Source organism: Podarcis raffonei, chromosome 13 (assembly GCF_027172205.1).
Source record: "Podarcis raffonei isolate rPodRaf1 chromosome 13, rPodRaf1.pri, whole genome shotgun sequence".
Classification (NCBI taxonomy): domain Eukaryota; kingdom Metazoa; phylum Chordata; class Lepidosauria; order Squamata; family Lacertidae; genus Podarcis; species Podarcis raffonei.
The window spans coordinates 2653025-2675182 of record NC_070614.1 but is presented as its reverse complement, the minus strand read 5'-3'; the positions used below and the strand labels follow the sequence as shown (position 1 = coordinate 2675182).

At 44.4% G+C, this 22158-nt stretch overlaps 1 protein-coding gene across 11 annotated transcripts in view; it reads left to right on the top strand.

The window, feature by feature from the left end:
• The window catches only part of EPB41L4B (erythrocyte membrane protein band 4.1 like 4B), a 135733-nt gene that overhangs the window by 65830 nt on the left and 47745 nt on the right, over positions 1-22158 (top strand). For 8 of the 11 annotated variants that reach the window (XM_053360700.1, XM_053360701.1, XM_053360699.1 and 5 more), the window contains 2 exons: positions 11032-11222; positions 12749-12855. In XM_053360700.1, coding sequence (XP_053216675.1) covers positions 11032-11222; positions 12749-12855 — 298 coding nt within the window. Of the gene's footprint in view, positions 1-135; positions 657-2483; positions 3955-11031; positions 11223-12748; positions 12856-22158 lie in introns of those variants that run through there. The other 3 variants (XM_053360708.1, XM_053360710.1, XM_053360709.1) reach the window with 2 other exon arrangements.

Here is a 22158-nt window from a genome sequence, read left to right as displayed (position 1 = left end):
CGTGTGTGTTTGTGTGTACAACACGTTGCTCCTAATCTGGTGTCACCTGGGGGCTAAGCATATGAGCCAGGAAATCCTCAGCTCATCTATGATCTCACTGTATCAGAACAGGCAAACCACTGTTCTCATTTTCAGCCATCATCTGCAGTACCAGCACCTCAATAATTCTAGCCTGTCTTAAAGGTAAGGATTGCAGAGATAATATATATAGTATGAATGCTGGCGAAGAAATGCTATTTGAGAAAGAGGCGATGTGAAGGAATTTTTCACAGAGGCACCTGTGATTTTGGAGATGGCAACACAGAAACAAAACTTGGCTCTGTATTTGGGGTTACCCAAGCCTGTAGAATTACAGATAGCTAAAATGAAAAAGAGAAATTGGTAGACTTTATGAAATCTGAAATCTGTGATATGGGAATGGTGCATAACACAACCCTCTCCTCACTCTTCTTATTGGATGCCAAGAGTGGAGAAGTCCATAACGTGGACATAGCATGGGTTGCTACACATTAATGCCGGGGGGGGGTTGCTGCTCAGGCCCAGGGGGGCAGATGAGGCTTCACACTGCAAGCATTTTTGCCTCACTGGAAAATACACTTGAGTACTGCCAATGCCTCATTTACTGACTGGAGGAATGATTGCTGTGTGGGTGTATGGGCAGTAAGCAGCTTACTGTGCAAATATTAAATTTGCTTCTCTGGCCCCACCCAACACTGGCGCTTGACCCTCAGAAGGGAATTTTGCCCCCCGGCTGAAATAGCCTCCCCAAGTCTGCATTAATGGGAAAGGGAGGCCTCAAAGCAGAATCAACTCTCTTTTTGAAGAACCAGAAATTTAAAAAAATGCAATATGGCTTGTGAGAAATCAGAATTTGAGAAGCAACATTGCAGAGAGAAAGTTGCTGTCAAAATCACATAATCATTTTAAAAACAAACAAGTTTAAAAAATAAAAATAAAAATTGAAGCTGGATGTAGTAATGATTTTTATGCCCATCAAAGAAACATATTTATTTAAAAAGAATCCTGATTTTCTGGGACAGTTATTGATAGAGAAAACTATTATAAAATTAAACAGCATGGGCAATCTATCCCCTAGTTAGGATGGGAGAAGGGAAATGATGGCACAAATAATTCAGAAGATGGTTAATGAGATTTTTTCAATTAAAATAAGAGCCTGAAACTTCCTTAGTCTTATTGAATATCATTAAAACTGCCATTGGCTGGACAAACAAGAACCAGTGTTATATATAAAAAAATTATGGAAGACAGGTTTTTTTTAAAAAATTCTAGTACTGATTTTTTTCCTTTAAATGGGTCAATTTGAGAGAGCTACATTTTCAGCCTTGGAGTAGCTGACTACGCTTACAGCCTTTTAGAGTTCATCAACAAATACAAAATGAACTTGGTGTAAATGAAATGGGTATGACATGTATACAGATTTTGGCTGCAGAGTTCTCCTGTTTCTGGGAGGGTACCCCACAGGCCATTGGGAGGAGAGGTCACAGAATAGGGAGGCAGTTCTGAGTTTGGGAGCGCCCCCACCCCAGTCATCGTGGAAACCTTGTCTTAGCACCATCAGACCTCCAACATCAGTGGAGGCAAAAAAGGAGGCACATTGGTGGAAAGTAAGGGTGTCAGACCTGAAATGGGGGGGGGGCTGGTGTATGAAATGGAAACAATGGAAGTTTCATAAAAAATGAACTCTGGAAAAAAGGGGGTGCTGCCCTGCCCTCTGTTTTTCTCTATTCTTCTCAACTTTTACCAGTCCAAAAGTGTTGGTAGAAATGTATTGTGTAGTGAATTATATTTTGTATGTTTGACTGTTTTGTCTAAATGTGGGTTTTTTTTGTTATGTCTTAATGTTTTTATAGAATTAAGTAATAAAAAGAAAAAGGAGTCCCACATTCAGGTAGCATTTCCACATTACCCATAATGCCCACATAGAGCAGTGCACATGATTTCAGTACATTTTCAGTGTACAACTAACCTGTTTTTACATTAATGTGCAAAAACAGCTCTCAAGTGTTGAAAATTCCTTAGGGCTCTTTCATCCTTTTTCTTCATGGAGCACATCTCTGAGAATAAACCTGGTGAACAGTGGTCTACTTGAGGCAGAATAAACACTCATGTGCCACTTGGCAAGTGTCTGTGTGTGCAGTTCCATGCATACATATGTAGGGGAAAGCACGGCACATAATCCTCCAGGGGGAAAGTTCTGCACAGCCTGCATTGCACAGATGGACAATGTGTTTCTCCCATTCATTGAAGTGGGACTTAGTGAACTTTCTAGAGGATTGTACTCCATCTGTGGTTTCAGCTCTTCATTCCCCACTTAGGTTTCCCCCCTGCTAATATTTTCCATCCATATAGTCCCCCACTGTTGTCTCATTTTCCATGTATGTGATCAGCTCATTTATTTTGTCATTCATAACTGTGTTTTTCCTTTTTGCTTCTCATCCACCATCACTCTGCATGTGCTTCAGGCCACCCTATCAGGATGACAGGCTCTGTTGGAAACAATCCCCAAATGGCGAGGACAGCAATTTGTGGTATATTCAGGACCAGAACCAGAAGAACTTAGTTGGGATCCAGAGCCTGTTGTATCAGGATAAGCTCATGACAACCCTTTGAGGAAGAACCATCTCTCACCGCTTTATGCATCATCTTACATACTCATTGCATTCCAAATAAGTTTTTAAAATTGTGTCATAATCCATAGAACAGAAGGTGTAGTAGACAAAGACTTGCAAGCTGTAGTTCCATTACTTTGGAAAAAGCTAAGAAATATGCCCAAAACTGTGGAATGTTGCAGGTAGTTTATAAAACTGTCATTATTTTTTGACTACTGTAGCCTTTTAATTTTTGTTTTGTTTCATTTACACACAGTTGCAGCTGTTCTGTGGTTTCATTTATGAATAAAATCCAGCAATGATAGTCTTTCGCTTTTTTTCTTTTGAGTTATACTGAAATCAGGAGTCAATATAATTGTAGTTATTAAATATGACTTAATGGCCAGTGATAAAGGGATCCAGATGACTATTAATGAAATGCTTTTAAAAATTCTGTTTATCCCTGAAACAAATAGGTTTTTGCACCATGTTAACCATTATACAAAAATCACTAGAGTTTATATATATATATTTATATAGCGCATCTGACTCTTTGGATTTTATTGATCAGCTTATAAAGTAATGAACGGGTGTTAAGATGGTGCCTTAGTAACTGGTGGTGCTGTCTTTCAGTAGACTTGTGTTCTTAGATGAAAGAAAAACCACCTTAGCCTGGAGATGCTTCTGGTGCTACTTCTTCTCTGTCCCAAATTTGTTTGGCCGACGTGTTCAGGAATCCCAGGCTCACACATTCCATTCCAGCCACAGTTCCTGTCTGTAGTCATTCATTTTTGCCTTGGGTTGTGTGAGGAGCAGAGAGAGGGTTTATATGAGCACCTAAGACCCAATCCTGAGCTCATCGTGCAAGGACATTAGCTGTCTGAATGCTTCCCAAGATTTTGGTTCTAAAAGATAGTTTAGACCTATGTATTTTGACATGAGATATGGATAAACGAGTTCAGCTTCTACAGTGGGATATACATTCTTTATCTACACACTCAGGTTCCTTAAACAAGACAGGCTAAACTTGTGATAGTTTTGGTTTTCTTGAATATGGAGATAACAGTGCCAGCTTTGGTTCACGTGTTGATTTGGCCTTCAAGCTGTGATCTTTTGAAACTGATTGAAATAAGGAATATCTTGCTTTTTGGGGGATATTTTAAAGTGCTAGTGTTCATATGATTTTACAGAATCTAACTTTATAAATGAGGGTAAGTCTACTTCTCCTTCAGAGCAAATACATGATAGTTTAATTTTTTTAATTTAAAGTATGTTTACAAATGCTATTACATTTGTTTTGATCTTTGTATGTGCTGAGTACAAAAAAATAAATATGAATATTTTCTGTTGTCTTTGCATTTTTTATATTCTGGACATGTTTTTAGTCTTCAGACTAGGAAGACTGCATACATCCACAGTGCATTTGTTATACATTTTAGTTTTTAGAAAAAACAGGGTTATTGTTCTTATGGTTGCTACATGCACACAAAGTGGCTTGGAAATAGGTTGGGAGATATATTCAGCAGACAGGAAACACAGGTCCAGTCTTCTAAAGAAAACACACACAATTGGGAGTGTCCAAATTAAGATTTTTCAAGGATTACCTAGGAACTGTCTTTGTGAAAATGGTGTGCAAAAGGCTTCACTCAGGGAAGAGTACATTTCCTGCAATCCAGTGTTGCTAGCAAATGCCATGCCTGCTGTCATTCCGCCAGAGTGGGGTTAGGGCAACCTAAGGGAGAAGTAGAGCCGAGCTTGGTTCTCCTGGGCTAGACCTCTGGTCTAGTTCTCAGATTGTAAACAGTATCTGAGCGTTACCACATTAGACTGCAGTCAGAGGGCTCTGTACAAGCTGAGGAAAACTCCTACACGTGCATCCCAGGGGAAAGGGTTTCAGCCCAGCCTCGTTTGCCCATTTTCAATGTGTACAAAGGAGTATTCAATCCCATGAGCCTTCAGCTGCAGTCCAAGGGGTACTGCCATCAAGGTGCCTTGTTTCCACCTCTGTGAGAAGAACCAGCCCTGGCTCTGCAACTCTTTTGCCACCTGGTAGATTCTCATTCTCTCTCTCTCTCTCTCTCTCTCTCTCCCCCCCACACACCACCTGATCAAGGAATCATGCTTTATAAGACCTTCTTGAAGCTATAATAGACAAGAGCTTTTTAAATTATTCAGATTTCTCTTTGCTACTTTCCCCTTCAGTGTGTCCCTATTGAGCCCCTGCCTCGCTTCTTTAGCAGACTCTTTGCATTGCAGAGACTCCAGAGGCCCATGGAGAGGGAGAGCGCCTCCCAACACGCTTCCTGTCAACAATCCGAGCTGCATAATAACAAGAATAATAATTTTATTTTTTATACTCCGTCCATGTGGCTGGGTTTCTCCAGCCACTCAGGACTCGGGGTTGTCTTTCCCCTTGCAGGATGCTAGCCGTCCTTTTACAGAGTGGTTTTTTTATTGCTAAGGCTGGGTGGGTACAGAGGGAACTAGAAACTTGATTGTACTGGGGAGAAAACACATGGAATCATTTTCCCTCTTGCTGCATGGCCAACATGGCAGATAAGGTGTGTAATGCTTCATCTCTCACCTTGTTCATGTTAAAATTTTAAGATTTTTAAGGGCACACAATGCCAGAAACACAGCTTCCAGCACAAATTGATTTTGCATGTATAATACCTGAGATGTATCACAGTTAAGTTTCCGGCATCTCCTTGTAAAGCCCCCGTTTCCCTTCAAAGTGAGTGGAGTCCACCTGTGTGGTTGCTCCTGTGAAGAATGGATGTCTTGAAAGCACGTACTGTGCAGGGATAGTACAAGAAGCTACCATTCTGCACAACCTCATTTTAAGCTTAGTATTGAAAGGGCAGCAAAGCATCGTGAATTTAGAACATTTGGGTTTCATAACAGGCGTGAAACGAGCCAATACTATACATCTCTATCACAACATACATTTGAGGTTTTCATGCCTTCATGAAAAGACTGAGGATGTGCAGCCTTGCATGGCAGCAAAGAGTAGGTAACATTGTGTTAGAATTTATCAGTTTGCAGATGAATGTGGCAAAGATGCACATTGGATGGACTGCACTTTAATTTTGTTCCCATAACTTGGTAGATCCTGTTCGTGTTTAAGGTAGTTGATTAAAAAATGCCTAAGTAGAGGGACTGAAATGATTTTTAGCTATTGTTTTTCAGCTATCTCTTTTCAGACTTTGTTTTTCAAACCATGCATTGAGCCATTTGCAAAAGTAATACATGTACTGCAATTGGTTTTTCAATCTTCCATACTTTCTAATACTGATTTATTCACTCCTATCACACTTCCTTGTGTAAGAGATCAAAGTTTCCAACTGGATATCTATTATACCTAATGACCATTCCAATCGTAATGTGTTATCACTTTAGTTACCACAGAAAAGAACGCAAAAGCTGAGAACTGTTTATGAAGAAATTTACAAATAGTAATGGAGCAGAATCTGTAAATGTACTAGACCTCATCTATAAAATTATTATATTGTATAAACCTTCCTTACATAATTTACTAGCAGGCTTGTACCTGGAACCGCTCAAGATTCTAAGAAACCAAAAATCAGTGCAGTTTTGAAAGGTTCAGTTCACCATCTTGATTCAAATTGGCACCCAATTCTATCCAAACTGTCTTGCCCTCTTCTGGATGAAGAACTCATATTCAGATTACAGTTCCTGCCGAAAACTTGAACACTCAAATCAGTATGGTACATAAGCAAGGCAAGAGGTTAACGCAGCAGGCGAAGATGGTCCTTCAATGGTTGGCACACCCAGGATCCCTGCTGTTAAGGACAGGGGTGGGCATGGCTTTAGCATGGTAAGCGGGGCATATCTTTGGACGGGGGAACACCTTCTGGTGGGCTGGACCTGAGCCTTGTGTTCACAGCAGCACTGGCATCTCTCTGTGACAGGAGGAAACAGCTCTGGCTTGGCGTCAGGCTTCGCACCTGGTGCCTCCCTGTAGGCAAGGCTGGCCAGGAGGAATGGAAGGGAGTGGCTACTCCAGCAGTGCAGAAGCCAGTTCCGAGGAAGCTGGTCTGGTCTGGCTAGAGGACAGCCCCCTGAGTCCTTCTTTGGGATTTGGTTCTCCCACTGCGACATCTCCCCCATAGAAAGTCTAGCTAGTGGGGTCTGGATGAAACCAGTCTCCCAACCCCTGGGATTGTTGGCCTCTAGCTCTTTGAACCCTGAACCTTCAGCCTGAGCCAAACAGCCTCTCCAAGACGTCTCCTTGGAACTTACGGCACAGTGAAAACCTACTCTACCATAGATAGAATATATTCCGTATTCAATACACAATTGAACATTTAATAGTAAAAGTTAGCTACCTACTTTGAGAATCTGGAGAAAAACCTTTCTTGAAATGAGCAATGAAAAATGGTTATAGAAAGTCTGGAACAGCATAAAAGGTTTACCAACCCACATTTGCTGTTCATCTGCAAGTTCTAAGCAAAACACTCAAACTGCTAAATACCACTCAAAAGTACTCACATCCTCTTTTTTCCTTAGTGGTTGAATGGAATAATAACCTCTTTACCTTGAATATTAGTTTTAAAAAGGTTGAACAGAAATTTAAATAAATAACATAATTAAAAACAGCTGCTTTAATATCCTCCCAAGTCATTATTCAGACATCTTATTAGAGCCTCCGTCTCCTTAGTGTGCAGCAGTGAGTTCTGCAGGCTTAGGTTGGATGGTCAAGAAATAGAAGCAAAACAACGGCCAGGAGGCCTGATCTTTATTGTTGCAGCAAGACTTCAAACTTCAACATTGAAAAAGCAGAGAGAAGCCCCAAACAATGGGTGCTCCTCTTTTTTAAAAGTTTCCCTAGGTTACCCATAACAACTTGTTAGAAAAGTCATATATATGTCATAAGATGTCATAAAACAGGAGTGGCATCCAGGCTGAAAACTGATGCCATGTCAATCAGAAATACTCAACATTCCTGTTAAAGTGGTACCTCGGGTTAAGAACTTGATTCGTTCTGGAGGTCCGTTTTTAACCTGAGGCGCTCTTTTGCTAATGGGGCCTCCCGCTGCCAGTGTGCTTCCATTCTCACCCTGGGGAAAAGTTCTCAACCCGAGGTACTAGTTCTGGGTTAGTGGAGTTTGTAACCCAAAGTGTTTGTAACCCAAAGTGTTTGTAACCCGAGGTACCACTGTACTTGTTAAGACAAAGGAAAATATTCACGATCTCCTACTCCCCATGTCTAGTCAAATAACCCCCTTTGTCTCGACCAGTACTCCAATACACTGAGGCTGAGCGGACATTGTTTTCTGCATGGTTTTGAGTCTGGCACTCCAGAGACAGGATGCTGAGACTTCTTGCAGTGTGGTGGTTGAGTATGTGACCACACACTTCAGGGATTATGGCCGACCTCGGCCTCATCTCCAGCCCCTCCTCTGATAGCCATCTTTCCCCTTAGTAAAACAACGTTGGAATGATGAAAATCTACCACAGGAGGGATTTTATATGAATTTCTAAAGATTCCTACTAAAAAGAGACTAAAACTCAGACTGGATACTGAATAGCAAAGTTTGTCGGCACTTTCCCTGGCGCTCCGCAGGGTTCCTCTGCAAACCTCAGCTGAGCCTGCCTGGATAGCTGCAGTACCTGCGTAGTCCTTGTCAGGGGGCGCTGTTTCATAACCTTTCTACTACTGTGCCTCTGTTTGGGTGAGGAACCAGGTAGCTGTCAGAATTAATGGCTGCTGGTTGGTCAATTATTTTGTGAATGAAGAAAATGAGAAGGCAAAGGGATATGTCTATGTCGTGTGGCCCTCATCCATGGGCGTGAAGAGAGAAACAAAAACAAAGAACTGTTGGAGTTATTTCTCTGGTTACAAGTGGAATTTGGGAAAGGGGAGAGAAACAAGTGTGTATCATCTACAAATTGGTGATACTGCCCTCCTGCCCATTAAAAAACACAGAGCAGTGCACAAATTGCCCCTCCATTCAGAGGATGATTTCAGTTAATTTATTCAGCGGGAAGAGAGATACTCCAGCAGTTTTTCCTTTGTGGGATTCACCATTAGTGGCAAAGCAGCACAGCTTCTCCCTCTCCTCCCCTTAAAATTTCCCCGTCTCTACAAGAAAGAAGAACAGCAATTGTATGGCCGCATCTTGGCTCCCATTTTGCAACCCCCACAAAGTCGCATATATTTCTAGGACATTTGGGGAGAGTGGCCTCCTTTTTCTAGTGGTGGGGGTGAAAAAAATCATCTATTTGCTCAGGAAAACACCTTGCAAAAAAGCTCATCTCTATTCTCAGGCTTCACGTCAAAAGACATGGGAGACAGAATGGGAAGCTTGCAGCATCCCGTGGGAAAGAACTGGCACCGCCTCTTGACACCTACCTGAAAAGAGTGACTCCTGTTGATATAATGTCTCCCACAAGGCACTTCAGAAGGGTACAGTGGTTGCTGGTATCAGATGCCAGAGTAATATTCAGGACAATGTACATCCCTCCCTTGCTCTCTCCTGAGCAAAGTCATTGCCCACAACTAAGGCAAAGCTAAATTGACGTGGGTGACACTGTGGTCTAAACCACAGAGCCTAGGTCGGCGGTTCAAATCCCTGCGACGGGGTGAGCTCCCGTTGCTCGGTCCCAGCTCCTGCCAACCTAGCAGTTCAAAAGCACGTCAAAGTGCAAGTAGATAAATAGGTACCGCTCTGGCGGGAAGGTAAACGGCGTTTCTGTGCGCTGCTCTGGTTTCGCCAGAAGCGGCTTAGTCATGCTGGACACGTGAACCGGAAAAACTGCGGACAAACGCCAGCTTCCTCAGCCAGTAAAGCGAGATGAGCTCCGCAACCCCAGAGTCGTTCGCGATTGGACTTAACTGTCAGGGGTCCTTTACCTTTAAGGCAAAGCTAGGTCTGAAATCAGACCAAAATGAGCTTAAATAAGTATGTACTCTGCTCAGAGGTGTAGCATGGGGCCAATTGCCCTGAGCACAAAATTTTTAGGGGTCCGCCTCTGCAACTGCTGCCCTGACCAGAGGTACTCCACACCCTGCCCGCCTGCCTCACCGGAGTGGCACACTGAGCAGTAGTTGGGAGAGGACAGGCCCTGGCATCCCTTGGCTGCACAGCGTCCCCAGCTGGCAGGAGAGGCGGGTGGTGAGACTTGCAGCGGTGGAGGTGTTCCAGCTGAGGAGGTGTGCACATATGTCTCGCTGCTGCTCGGCAGCTCCATCTGGCCCCAAGGAAGCGCTGCCTAGAGGGTGCCATGCTTTCCTTGCCTAGGTGCTGGCTACCCACGCTACCCCACTGACTGCTCCTTCCTATTTTATGGTGGTTCGTTTTGAGTTCTGGGTTGGGAACAGCTTTTCCTACGGTGCATCCCTCCAGGCGAGTCACACAGCTCCTTCGTCCCTTGTTTTGCCAGTGATTTTGACTGAGCCACCTTAACAGGAGATTGTGTGACTGGCATAACCAAAGCCTCTGTGGGTAAGAATGAGTCAGGGGTAGCGTCAGTGGTGCTGGGCCTCCAACCCTTGCTCCCCCCGCAAAAATATTGAGCTTTTAAACTATCCTGTTCAGTTTAAAACCTAAGTGGGTCTCTCACAGTTTAATATAAAATGTTAGAGGAGTAATAAGCCCACAGTAACTAAAGATATGTACTCAAGAGGACTAATATCAAATAAACCCATGAATCCAAAATCTTGCACTGGGGGTTCACCAGAACAAACAACTGCAATCTACTGAGATTCCCACACATAGAAAATTACCATGCTAGAACCCGTCTTCTGAGAATACTAGCTTGCAGGGATTTGTTTTATTTTTTGCATGGAGGTACATTAAGTCATTGGACCACCATTTGCGCTCTGAAGGGGTGCAGACTACACAAATGTCCATCATCTCTGTAAGGACGAGACTTGAAGCTACTAGGGTGGCCAACTCCCAAGAGACTGCGATCCACTCACAGAGTTAAAAACTGGCAGTGATCTACCCCCTTTTAGGGGTTCAGGTAAAAGTGGTTGAGCTTTTTTAGGGAGGAGGAAAGCCCTGTTTTGGGGGGCTGCAGGGCAAAGATGTTTAGCTTTTTTAGGGGGGCCAAAGTTGTTGAGCATCTTTGGGGGGAGCCAGTGATCTACCACAGATGTCCAGTGATCTACCGGTAGATCACGATCTACCTGCTGGGCATGTCTGGAAGTAAGTGAGATTTAGAGCCAGTAAGGCGCACATCTCCCAGGGTGTTTTTTTATTATTATAGAGGTCTATATACATCCATTTGGGGATGTGATGCCACATTTCAGCGGTTACTAATTTAAGTGCTGGACAAAGTGAACTCAGGGAAAGTGCAGGATATGAATGCAGTACATATGCAGGCTTGTTTTTTCATCTCAAATATAGTTATCACTTTTTAATTCTCTCATTGGACCCACACTTGTGTTTCACAGCTATGCTTTGAACAGCGCAGAGCTTCACCCATTCAATATTGAGGAAAATGGTGGAACACCATTGACTACAAAAATGCCTGGGAGACCCCACCACCACCACCTCCACCTCCACCACCACCACCACTCCAGCTATGGGGCACTGGCTCCTCCTGACAACAAGGACAGCGGGGCTGGCAGGCAAAGCCCAAACAGTAAGTCTGTTCAGCTAACTCCGTCTCGGCATTATGACGGGATGCAATGGAAGGCTGAACTTTCTAACCTGAGATTGCAGTGAGACAAGCAGGAAGGGACAATAAGCACCAAAAGCTGGTGGGGCTTGTACCTTTGGTCAGAGACATCGTAAGAAGATCATTTTGTTCTACTCAGACTGCTAATACTATTTTGTATATTTTTATATAGCAAATTTGTCTGCACTGGAAATACATTTGTGAGGGAAGCTATACATTAACTAATTTGGATTTCACTGCAGCTTTACACAGGGCCTTGCCCAGAAAGAAAGTAGAGCTTATGAAAATGTGGGTTGCAGTAAAATCTGGCTGCTTCTGTTAGCGCCTAGCCCCATCCTCCATGAAGAAGTGTATAAAAGCTTCTCCAGAGCCTAGTAACACTCGTAAATGACTCATTGGTACCCCTCAAAAATTATCAGTGCACGTTTTCTTCTTAATGGATCTGGAAATAGGTTTTTTAAATGTGGGAACTGTCACTCCAGATTGATTTGATTGACTGAATCAGCCAAAGGGATGGGCTAATGGGAGGTTCAAGAGCTCGATTCATATTTACTGGCTCAAGATCCTGGCTTTACAGTGTTCTGTTGTAAAAACTTTAGTACCCATCACATTAGCCTGTCATAATAGCCCAGGCCAGTACCTCATTATTTGTAGCAATACAAACTGGAACTGTACACAGGGTTCCAAATGCTTGGGGTTCTGCTCACAAATTGTGAGAACAGAGGACTGGACTAGATTGGCCTTTGCCCTGGTCCATCAGGGCTCTACAGAAGTTCTTGTGCAACCTCAACATAGATTAAAGGCATTGTGATACTTGCCCTTTTATTTGCACTTTACTTCCAATCTCTTTCTAAATACCTCCTCAGTTTAATATATTCTTAATGGTCATTTTCAAAATACATTGGATAGGCATAGTTACAGGTAGGTAGCTGTGTTGGTCTGCCGTAGTGTGGTGTGTCCTACCCATCCCTACTGCTGGGTTTGTGTGGTAGCAGTGGTGAGATCTTGCGCAAGTTCCATGAGATCTTTCTGGAAACCTCTGCAGTAGCAGAACCCCAGGAAGTGAGCCTGTCACGGAGGGGCCTTTCTGTTTTGCCCATTGCTCCAAAGTGGTCTGGGCAGGGCGGGGATTGTTTAGTACAAAACACCTGAACTAGCCCACTGTGCTTTAAGAATTAAACAGTAAAACTTATTCAACTCTGTATTGTAGATTTTCCCAGAAAGAGGACAATTGTCTGGGTCCTAGTACCACTGACTGCCACAGACCCCAGGACCAGGAGATGAATCCTCTGGTTATATTCACCAGTCCCAGGAACAGCAATAATGCCCCTGGCTGGGTTGGCAACAGGTGCAGCTCTGAAAGGGAACAATAGCTGAACTTTAGAAACCATCTACCAAAAGAACACATGGAAATCTGTATAGTGGTTTTCCTTGCAGGATTTTTGTACTTTGCTTTCAGGCTGTTTTCTTTCCTCATTTTGGACATCCAGGAGTATCCCGGCATTATGAGGATGCTTCTCCCCGTTTAAAGAAGATGGAGATGGAGACTACGAAAGTAGTAGGGCCTTGGTCAGCTCTGCACATCAGCACGAACAAGGTACATTTCAGGAAGATATAACTCGTTGCTTAGTACAATGACAGTGATTTGAATGCACAGGGTGTCAAAGGATGGACTAGAGGTAGAGACCAGGGGGTGGATCTGTGAAGCTTCTTTGTGCGCATGTGCGCACTGCATAGAACCCTGGGCACCTTTATCCCTCACTGTAATGTCACTCCCAAGTTTAGCACTATATTCCCCACCCCAGGGAAGAAATTGCAGCCATTAATTTATGTGGGAGGAAGCAAAAAGGTTTATTCAATAATATCCAAATAGGAAGCTAGCCCCTCCCCCCCAGGGAACATAAGCTGCATGTGCACCACACATTTAGAACACATTGTCTTCCGCAAAGAAGCCTGGGAATTGTTTACTCCTCTCAGAGCTACAATTTCCAGCACCCTTAACAAACTTAATATTCAATTCATCTTATTTACAATCCGTAGTCTAAGTTCATTTTGTTTTGATTTTTATGCTTTATTGGTTGCATCATTGAAAAACAAACAAACGACAGTTCCCAGGAATCTCTGTGTGTTAAATGTATTTTACAGTAAATGTACGGTGTGAAGACAGCCCTGGTCCCTGGCAGATTTGCTTAATCTCAGATGCATTCCAGATTTCAAGGCATTTGCTTTCTCCTATGGAATTCAATGGGAACCTTTGAGATCTGAGCCTGCCCATCTCTCTTGTGACCAGGACTCTTTTTCAGCCAGAGCTCAGCTCTGGCCCCTCTCAGGGGGGTGCCACTGCCATTCAAAGAAAGTAAGGGAGATGTTTGTGGTGAACTCCAGCACCTCTTTTTATAGAAAAATAGTGCTGCTTGTGATAAAAAGAGATAATAATTGGAATTGGCTGTAATTATATGCATATAAGAGGCAACACCCAGTATTATCAAAAACACAATTGAAGAGGGTTGAAGTCTCTTGGGGTCTCTATGTTTGGAAGAATGTGATAGGCATTTCCTATCTGTATAGATTAGCTAGATGGGCACCAGTGGGAATCTGTTAGGAGAAGTGCAACCAGCCCTGGGAGGGCACTGAAGGCACCATAGAGGTGGGCGGCTGCTGCTGCTGCTTTAAAAAAAAGAAAGGCAGCAAGGAGCAGAAAAATTAACAAATTTTTCTTGCACTACCAGAAACACTGAAGAGGTGTAAAAGGAGAGCCCTCACTCCCCAATTGGCAGTTGGAGCTGTCAGTCAGGCACACAGTTAGCTTCCCTGCTCCTCTGTCTGTCCCTAAGTCTCTGTGTGGCATTTCCTGTTTATGGAGAGCTTGGGAAACTTACAGAAATGCTTCCCAGTAAGGAAAAAACACCTCAGAAGCCCTCTACTCCCTCGGTTGCAATGCTTCAGAGCTAGGGTTGCCATACATCTGGGAAATTCTAGACATGTCCTCTTTTAGGGGGCCAACATGTCCATCCGGGGGGATTTTTACATCTTAAAGGAAATGTCCAGGTTTTGGGGTTTTAAATTTGTATTTATTTATTTATGGCTTGGGCTCAGACGGTTTGGGTTGGGGCTGCTCTGCATGCCCTGGCCACTGCCAGCCCGAGCCAAGGAAAGAGGGATGTGGGCGCAGTGGCAGCAGCCTGTATGCCCGTGTGCCTCTTTCCCTGGCTTGGGCTGTCCTCTTTTTTGCTCTTCAAGGTCTGGCAACCCAATTCAGAGCCATCCTGCCACCTTGGGTTCCAAGGTGAACCCACATCCCTGATTTGTAATCCTCCACACTCTGGAACTGAAGTTAATATTTGTTTTGTATTTCACATAATTAATCATTTTCCAGTTTTAAGAATTGCTCTTTTAAAACCATTTTTGATTCTATAATTCAATTCAAATCAAATAGCAGCTCCCTTGTTTGGAGTCTTAAACCTATCCCCCCTGAAATGAGGTGATATGCTTATAGACTTAAATGCATGTTTTAAGAATAAAGTACAATGCTGGCTTCTGTAACAGGTTCCACCCCCCACCCCCACCCCCCGTCTAGCAGTCCTGCTCAAGTTATTTCTCCTCGCTACAGCTGGTCTCATCTTGTGGGAGTGAAGAAATATTCAGAAGAACTCTCTGTCTGGCACAGCCATCTTAAGGCTCTTGATTAAATGCCACCATCTCCCTTGGGCTGCAGTTCACATCGGGGTGTTGACAGCCTCTGAGCAAATGGAGCACCACAAGTGATATTAAAGAAGCCTGTTACTCTTCTTGACACAACAGAGCTAATATTTAATCTCCCAAACAGGAATACGAGTATCTTTTCCCTTAGTTCTTCATCCCCTCTATCTTCAGGTATGAATATTACTGGTGGCAATCTGAGAAGAGGTGTAGAAAGTCCTCTTCCAGTGGAACTTGGTACCAGGTTCCACGTAGTCCAGGCTCCAGGCCCCATTTAATCATTCCTGCATTTCCCCTTGCTGGCTCTAACAGCATCCAATTGCAAGGATGTTGCGGAACTGTTCTTAACCGCAATGACTTAATTTATGTCTTTATTTTTAAGATGACATGCCACTTTCCTATCCTAAGAGGTTCCCAAGCATCCACAGAGAAGAATTTATATAGTACACGTACTACCACCAAAGGCTTAATTTTCTTAGAAGACTATCTTGACATAGATAGTGTTGATCCTTTTCAATAATAATAATAATAATAATAATAATAATAATAATAATAATTTATTATTTGTACCCCGCCCATCTGGCTGGGTTTCCCCAGCCACTATGAGCGGCTTCCAACAAAGATGAAAGATACACTAAAATGTCACATATTAAAAACTTCCCTGAACAGGGCTGCCTTCAGATGTCTTCTGAATGTCAGGTAGATGTTTATCGCTTTGACATCTGATGGGAGGGCGTTCCACAGGGCGGGCGCCACTACCGAGAAGGCCCTCTGCCTGGTTACCTGTAACTTGGCCTCTCGCAGTGAGGGAACCGCCAGAAGGCCCTCGGCACTGGACCTCAGTGTCCGGGCAGAACGATGGGGGAGGAGACGCTCCTTCAGATATACTGGACCGAGGCCGTTTAGGGCTTTAAAGGTCAGCACCAACACTTTGAATTGTGCTCGGAAACGTACTGGGAGCCAATGTAGGTCTTTCAAGACTGGTGTTATATGGTCTCGGCGGCTGCTCCCAGTCACCAGTCTAGCTGCCGCATTCTGGATTAGTTGTAGTTTCCGGGTCACCTTCAAAGGTAGCCCCACGTAGAGCACATTGCAGTAGTCCAAGCGGGAGATAACCAGAGCATGTACCACTCTGGCGAGACAGTCTGCAGGCAGATAGGGTCTCAGCCTACGTACCAGATGGAGCTGGTAAACAGCTGCCCTGGATACAGATTTGACCTGTGCCTCCATGGACAGCTGTGAGTCCAAAATGACTCCCAGGCTGCGCACCTGGTCCTTCAGGGGCACAGTTACCCCATTCAGGACCAGGGAATCCTCCACACCTGCCCGCCTCCTGTCCCCCCAAAACAGTACTTCTGTCTTGTCAGGATTCAACCTCAATCTGTTAGCCGCCATCCATCCTCCAACCGCTTCCAGACACTCACACAGGACCTTCACCGCCTTCACTGGTTCTGATTTAAAAGAGAGGTAGAGCTGGGTATCATCCGCATACTGATGAACACCCAGCCCAAACCTCCTGATGATCTCTCCCAGTGGCTGCATGTAAATGTTGAAAAGCATGGGGGAGAGGACAGAACCCTGAGGCACCCCACAAGTGAGAGCCCAGGGGTCTGAACACTCATCCCCCACCACCACTTTCTGAACACGGCCCAGGAGGAAGGAGTGGAACCACTGTATGACAGTGCCCCCAGCTCCCAGCCCCTCAAGACAGTCCAGAAGGATGTTATGGTCGATGGTATCAAACGCCGCTGAGAGATCCAGCAGAACTAGGAAACAGCTCTCACCTTTGTCCCTAGCCCGCCGGAGATCATCAACCAGTGCGACCAAGGCAGTTTCAGTCCCATGATGAGGCCTGAATCCTGACTGGAAGGGATCCAAATGGTCCGCTTCTTCCAGGCGTGCCTGGAGTTGTTCAGCAACCACTCGCTCAATCACCTTGCCCAAGAATGGAAGATTTGAGACTGGGTGATAATTGGCCATCGTGGCCGCATCTAAAGATGGTTTTTTAAGAAGCGGTTTAATAACCGCCTCTTTCAGCGGGTCTGGGAAGGATCCCTCACGGAGGGAAGCATTCACCACCCCACAAAGCCCATCGCCCAGTCCTTCCCGGCTAGCTTTTATAAGCCAGGATGGGCAAGGATCCAGGAGACAGGTGGTTGGCTTCACTCGTCCAAGCAGCCTGTCCACATCCTCGGAGGTAACAGATTGGAATTGATCCCACACAACTTGACTAGACAGGACTCTAGCACTCTCCTGCCTTGGCCCTGCTCCCATGGTGGAGTCTACTTCTTCGCGAATCTGAGCGATTTTATCTGCAAAAAACTTTGCAAAATCATTGCAGGAGATCATGTGGCCCGTACTGGGCCCCGATGTCGCAGGTGGTTCCGCTAAATTGTGAACCACCTGAAAAAGTCTCCTGCTGCTGTTTTCTGCAGATGCAATAGAGGCGGCGAAGAAAGTCTTCTTCGCCGTCGCTATCGCCACTTGGTAGGCTCGATGTTGAGCTCTAACCTGTGTCCGGTCAGATTCGGAATGAGTTATCCGCCACCGGCGCTCTAGCCGTCTCAACGATTGTTTCATTGCCCTCAGATCCATGGAAAACCACGGGGCTCTCCGGGCTCCATGCAATCGGAGAGGGCGCTTCGGAGCCAAACAGTCAATAGCCCTGGTTAACGCCACATTCCAGTGGGCCACCAGGGAATCGGCTGAAAGGCCATCAACATGGGATAAAGCATCCCCTACCACTCTCTGGGAACCATTTGGATCCATTAAGTGGCGGGGGCGGACCATCCGAATTGGTCCCACCTCCCTGCAGAGGGGATGGGTCGCAGAGAAGTCCAGTTGCACCAGGAAGTGATCTGACCATGGCACTTCTTTCGTTTCGCTTTTACTTAGTGTCAGATCACCAACATCCATAGAGGTAAACACCAGGTCCAAGGCATGTCCGCAGCTATGGGTTGGGCCAGACTTATTCAGGGACAGCCCCATGGAGGCCATGCTTTCCACGAAGTCCCGAGCGGCCCCTTGTAAGGTCGTGTCGGCATGGATGTTAAAATTCCCTAGGACAACCAAACTAGGTGACTCCAGGAGAACATCCGCCACGACCTGAAGCAGCTCGGGCAGGGAATCCTTGGTGCAGCGGGGAGGTCGGTACACCAAAAGGAATCCTGTACTGCCCCTATTGCCCAACTTCCAGAACATGCACTCGGAAAACTGGGTCTTCCCAATAGGGACTTCTAAAAGTCTTTCTGCAAGATCTGGAACTGGTGGAGTCCACGTGGGAGAATGTTGTATTGGGGAAAGCTAATTCCACTTGGCATTCTCGGTGCTTTTTCTGTGGGGCGCAGGGGCACGCGTACCCCTAAACATTTTGTGAGTCTGAGTTTGGCCTCATTGAGGGGCAGTATTTCAATATGAGTAGGGAAATGAGAGTACTCCTAAATATTTTTAAAGGAAAAATGCACTGGGCATTCTAGAATGTATCCAGAACTCATGCTGTTTGGGGCTTTAAAATAGGTCAAGGGGGACTTTGACTCAGTCTAAAACAGATATATTTCATAGAATCATAGAACAGTAGAGTTGGAAGGGACCCCCAGGGTCATCTAGCCCAACCCTCTGCCATGCAGGAATCTTTTGCCCAGCATGAGGCTCAAAGCCACAAGCCTGAGAATAAGAGTCCCCTGTTCTACCAACTGAACTATCCAGTGCCAGCCCTGCCATTAGACAGAAAGGGAGGAGTGACTGGCTGCTTCAGGTCGCAAATGCTGGGTGAGGACTGTGCCCAAGCCTCCTGAACACAAATTTCTCTTGGAGAAGAGATCTGCTACTCTGTGGCTCTTTATAAAGGTGACAAAACGCAACTCTGCACGCACAGAGGTGGTGGAGGCCTGTTTCTCAGGGTGCTATAGCAACTCTACTGCTGAATAATCACTGGGATCCAAATCATTGACCTCATAATTATTTTGCATTAATAATAATAAATTAGATTTCAAGATGAGATAAACCAAAATAAAAACATGCACAGTAATATTATTCTGATGGTTCTTCTCTATCAAATAGTTTTCATTAATGATCATGAGTGATAAGGTGTGCAGAGGTGACTTAGTCAGAACCATATAAACTGAGTTCGTAGCCTTTGAACATGCATAGGCAGACTCCAGCCCTCCAGATGTTTGGAACTACAATTCCCATCATCCCTAGCTAACAGGACCAGTGGTCAGGGATGATGGGAAGCATGACTAATCTGAAGCAATGCTATGAGTCTACAGCAAAGGGCATCTCCCTTCACCATGAAAAACAAGGACCAAAGCCTTTGATGGGACATATAATGCGAATAAGCTAGACAAAACAGCCCGTGGCTTGCTTGGAACGTTTTGGCTGTGCCAAAAGGAGTCATTGCCCCTTCAGCATTTCTCAACACCTCTTGTGAAAATTATCACTTATTTATTCAAATTGCCCTCGTCTGCCTTCAGTGATATCATCCTTCATGAAGCAATATTTGGTTGGCGGTGTTGACTCACATGATTTCATCTATTGATGTCTGGTGACAGTGGCATGTTAGACACGGTGCTGTGATGGCCTTATTGCTTTTGGATCCCTTTTGGGGGAAGGAGCACCAATGTGACAAAATTCAGGAAGGAAGAGCCAGCTGTTCTATCTTAAGGAAAGGACTGTGACGGTAGGTAGAGCATTGGAATAGGGACAGTTAGACGGTCCAAAGGCAAGGGCTGAGGCAGAGTGGAGTATTGGTCAGTCATAGTTAGAAAGAGCAGTTGAGGAGAAAATCTGTGTTGAGCAACAGAGAGGAACATGTGCCCCACTATGCTGTTAGAGTCCAACTCCCATCAGCCCCAGCCAGCCTGGCCAATGGTTAGGGATGGGGTGGGGACTGCCACAGAGTCCAAAGAGCAGGGACAGAACCATCTCCAAGAAGAGGAGTCATCAGATTCTTCTTTGAGGACTCGGGACATAATCATACCTGACTCAGAAAAATTATCATGCCACTCTGGAAAAACTCATACTTGTCAGATTATCGAAAAAAGAAGATACAGCAACAGTGAAATATTATCTGTGGTTTGGGGAATTCACAGTGTAGATCATAGAATCATAGAGTTGGAATAGACCACAAGGGCCATCGAGTCCAACCCCCTGCCAAGCAGGAAACACCTGCTGGTGAATGCAATATTATATTTATTCCTGGATGAGTCCTTGTAAGCAAGTCCAGCACATTTGTTCCCCCCACATTACTTCAGTATTTTGAGGTTACATAAATTGGTTTATCCCTAATTGAACATGGAGCTGCTGTGGGATGTTTTATGATATTTGAAGGTAACTGGTCTTCTCTAAAGGCTGGATGCAACACTGACCCTCAAGACTAACTGAAATAGTCTTCAAATATCTCTTTTTACCCTTGCCTTCCCTGTGTGCTGTCAGGTGCTCTTGCTACCCCCTTCTCTCCACTGTGGTTTCCCTTTCACTTACAAAATGTAGGTGGTAAATTACTGGGGGGAAATCTAGCTTCATTTTCTTTTCTTTCTTTTTGCTTACATTACTGTACATTTCCATGCTACGTGATGGTGCTATAACAATAAACAAGTTTTCAGTCATCTTCAGATTAGTAACAGCTCCTCCTCTTTGATAAATGTTTCCTTGAGGTAAAGGTGCACATAATTAAGTTCTAGGGCAAGTGACAACATGAGCCATCACAGATTAATTATCATAGCTATAACTTTCATATTGCCCAATGTCAACTCAGACAAAAATATATTAGTAGAGGCAGTTCACACAGTTGAGAGTCAAACAAAGTACATCTGTGCACATTCACCAGAAAATTCATATTAACAAGCCATTTTTAAAGTTATCAGTTCACAACACTGAAAAAAGGCATGTTGTTAGCTGATTGCGATCCTATATGCATCTATTAGGAAATTTAATCCATTGAATTCAATGGGTTTACTCCCAGGTAAAGGAGTACTGGATTGTAGACTAACATCATACCCATGTAAAGCTGTATCTATCACTTAAAAACTGTGTTGTTCGCCAGGTCTTTCCTTCTTCAGCCAAAGATTGGTTTTCATATGGACACAAAGGCTACAACATTGTACAGATGGTGGCAGCTGTTCAGCTTCACCCAAGTCAGCAGATTAAGTTTCTTAAGACATTTTAGTGGGCAGTAGTATCCTGCTTACAAATCAATATATCTGATAGAAAATTTGCTTGCAAGAGTGGGATAATGGAAAAATTGACCAATTAAAAGGATAGGCCTTCCTCTTGACATTTTCTCCACTGACTAAATATTATGATCTACCTTACATAGATGGTGGACCTAGCAAAACCATATAACATTAGAAACTAGGGTATGTGCTCAGTTTTTAAGCATTCAGTGTAATTTCTCTCTGCACAGCATCCTCCAGTGCACTCACTGAAAAGTGTAATAGCAAGTGTGCTAATATACTCCATTGCTAATCACCCACAGGGATGGGGCTCAACCACCTCTGTCAGCTCAGAAAGGGAGATTCTTGGGCAGTAAGTTATGGGGTACACCAACAGAATTCTCCACCTGTCCCTCTTATTATTGCCACCCTCATTATATATTTATACCTCGCTTTTTCCCTGACAGGGACTCAAGGCGGCTTACAGATAAAATGAGAACAGCTAAAACATATAAAAGAAATCACAAAAAAAATTAACAGTCCCCCGCATTGAATGCACCCAAAAGCCTGTTGGAAGAAGGTTTTCACCTGCTAGCAGATGGAGAACAAGGAGGGGGCCAGTCTAGCTTCTCTAGGGAAGGAGTTTCAAGGTTGCCTGGGAGGATGGCAGGACCTAAGCTGTGTAGGGCTTTATAGGTCGTAGCCAGCACTTTGGATTGTGCCCAGAAACAGACTAGTAGCCAGTGGAGTTGTTTAGCAAGGGAGTTGTCTGCTCCCTATAACCAGCCCCAGTCAAGAATCTGGCTGCAGCTCTTTGGGGCAGCTGAAGTTTCTGAGCAATTTTCAAAGGCAGCCCCATGTAGAACATGTTACAGTAATCCACAAGAGCCACAAACTATGTAGAAATATTGGGATCCAGGTGCTGATTTGATGTGTGGTTGGGTAAGGAAGACAGAACCCCACCATGTCCTGCGCTGGCGCTGTCCTGAGATCTGATTTGGAAACAGCTGGAATTGATTCAATCTCAGTGATGCAATTCAGGTTGGCTT